General features: G+C 51.1%; 1 protein-coding gene across 1 annotated transcript in view; it reads right to left on the bottom strand.

Moving 5' to 3' along the window:
* The window catches only part of ETH_00038600 (uncharacterized protein), a gene marked incomplete at both ends in the record, with an annotated part of 504 nt that extends 301 nt beyond the window's left edge, over positions 1–203 (bottom strand). The window contains one exon of the mRNA XM_013375384.1: positions 1–203. Within this exon, the coding sequence (XP_013230838.1) occupies positions 1–203 (203 nt within the window).
* Between the last annotated feature and the right edge of the window lie 355 nt (positions 204–558).

Consider the following 558-nt stretch of genomic DNA (forward strand, 5'->3'; position numbering starts at 1 on the left):
CTGGGAATTCTCAGACTTCCATCTTGAGCCTGAGTGAAGGAACAAAAGGGCCGGGGAGTGCTGCTGGTCCCTCTTGCTGCTGCTGCTGCTGCTGTTGCTGCTGCTGCTGCTGCTGGTCTGGGGCCCCACAGGCAGCACCCAGGGGGCCCCCGGGAGCCCCAGGCAGCAACGCGTCGGGGGGCCCCCCAGCCGAGGCCGGCCATTCTAAACCCCAAACCCTAACCCCTAAACCCTAAACCCTAAACCCTAAACCCTAATGTTTTTGTCCCCCATTCGGGACTTAATTGAAATAAAATTGAAATAATAAAAAAAAAGAGCAGCAGCAAAAAGAAAGGTAGCTTTAAACCCTTTAAGGGGGGCCCCTCTCCCGGGGGCCCCGGGGCCCCAGTGCAGCAGCCCCAACTTGAGCTCAAATATAATTTAATTAATTAATTAATTCATTAATTAATTATTACTCTTTAATTTATATTTATTTATTTATTTGCAAGTAACAGCAGCAGCAGCAGCAGCTGCTGCTGCTGCTGCTACTGCAGCACCAGCAGCGGTGAGGGGTCTATA

The sequence above is a fragment of the Eimeria tenella genome, genomic scaffold (genome assembly GCF_000499545.2).
Source record: "Eimeria tenella Houghton genomic scaffold, Eth_scaff2737, whole genome shotgun sequence".
NCBI lineage: Eukaryota > Apicomplexa > Conoidasida > Eucoccidiorida > Eimeriidae > Eimeria > Eimeria tenella.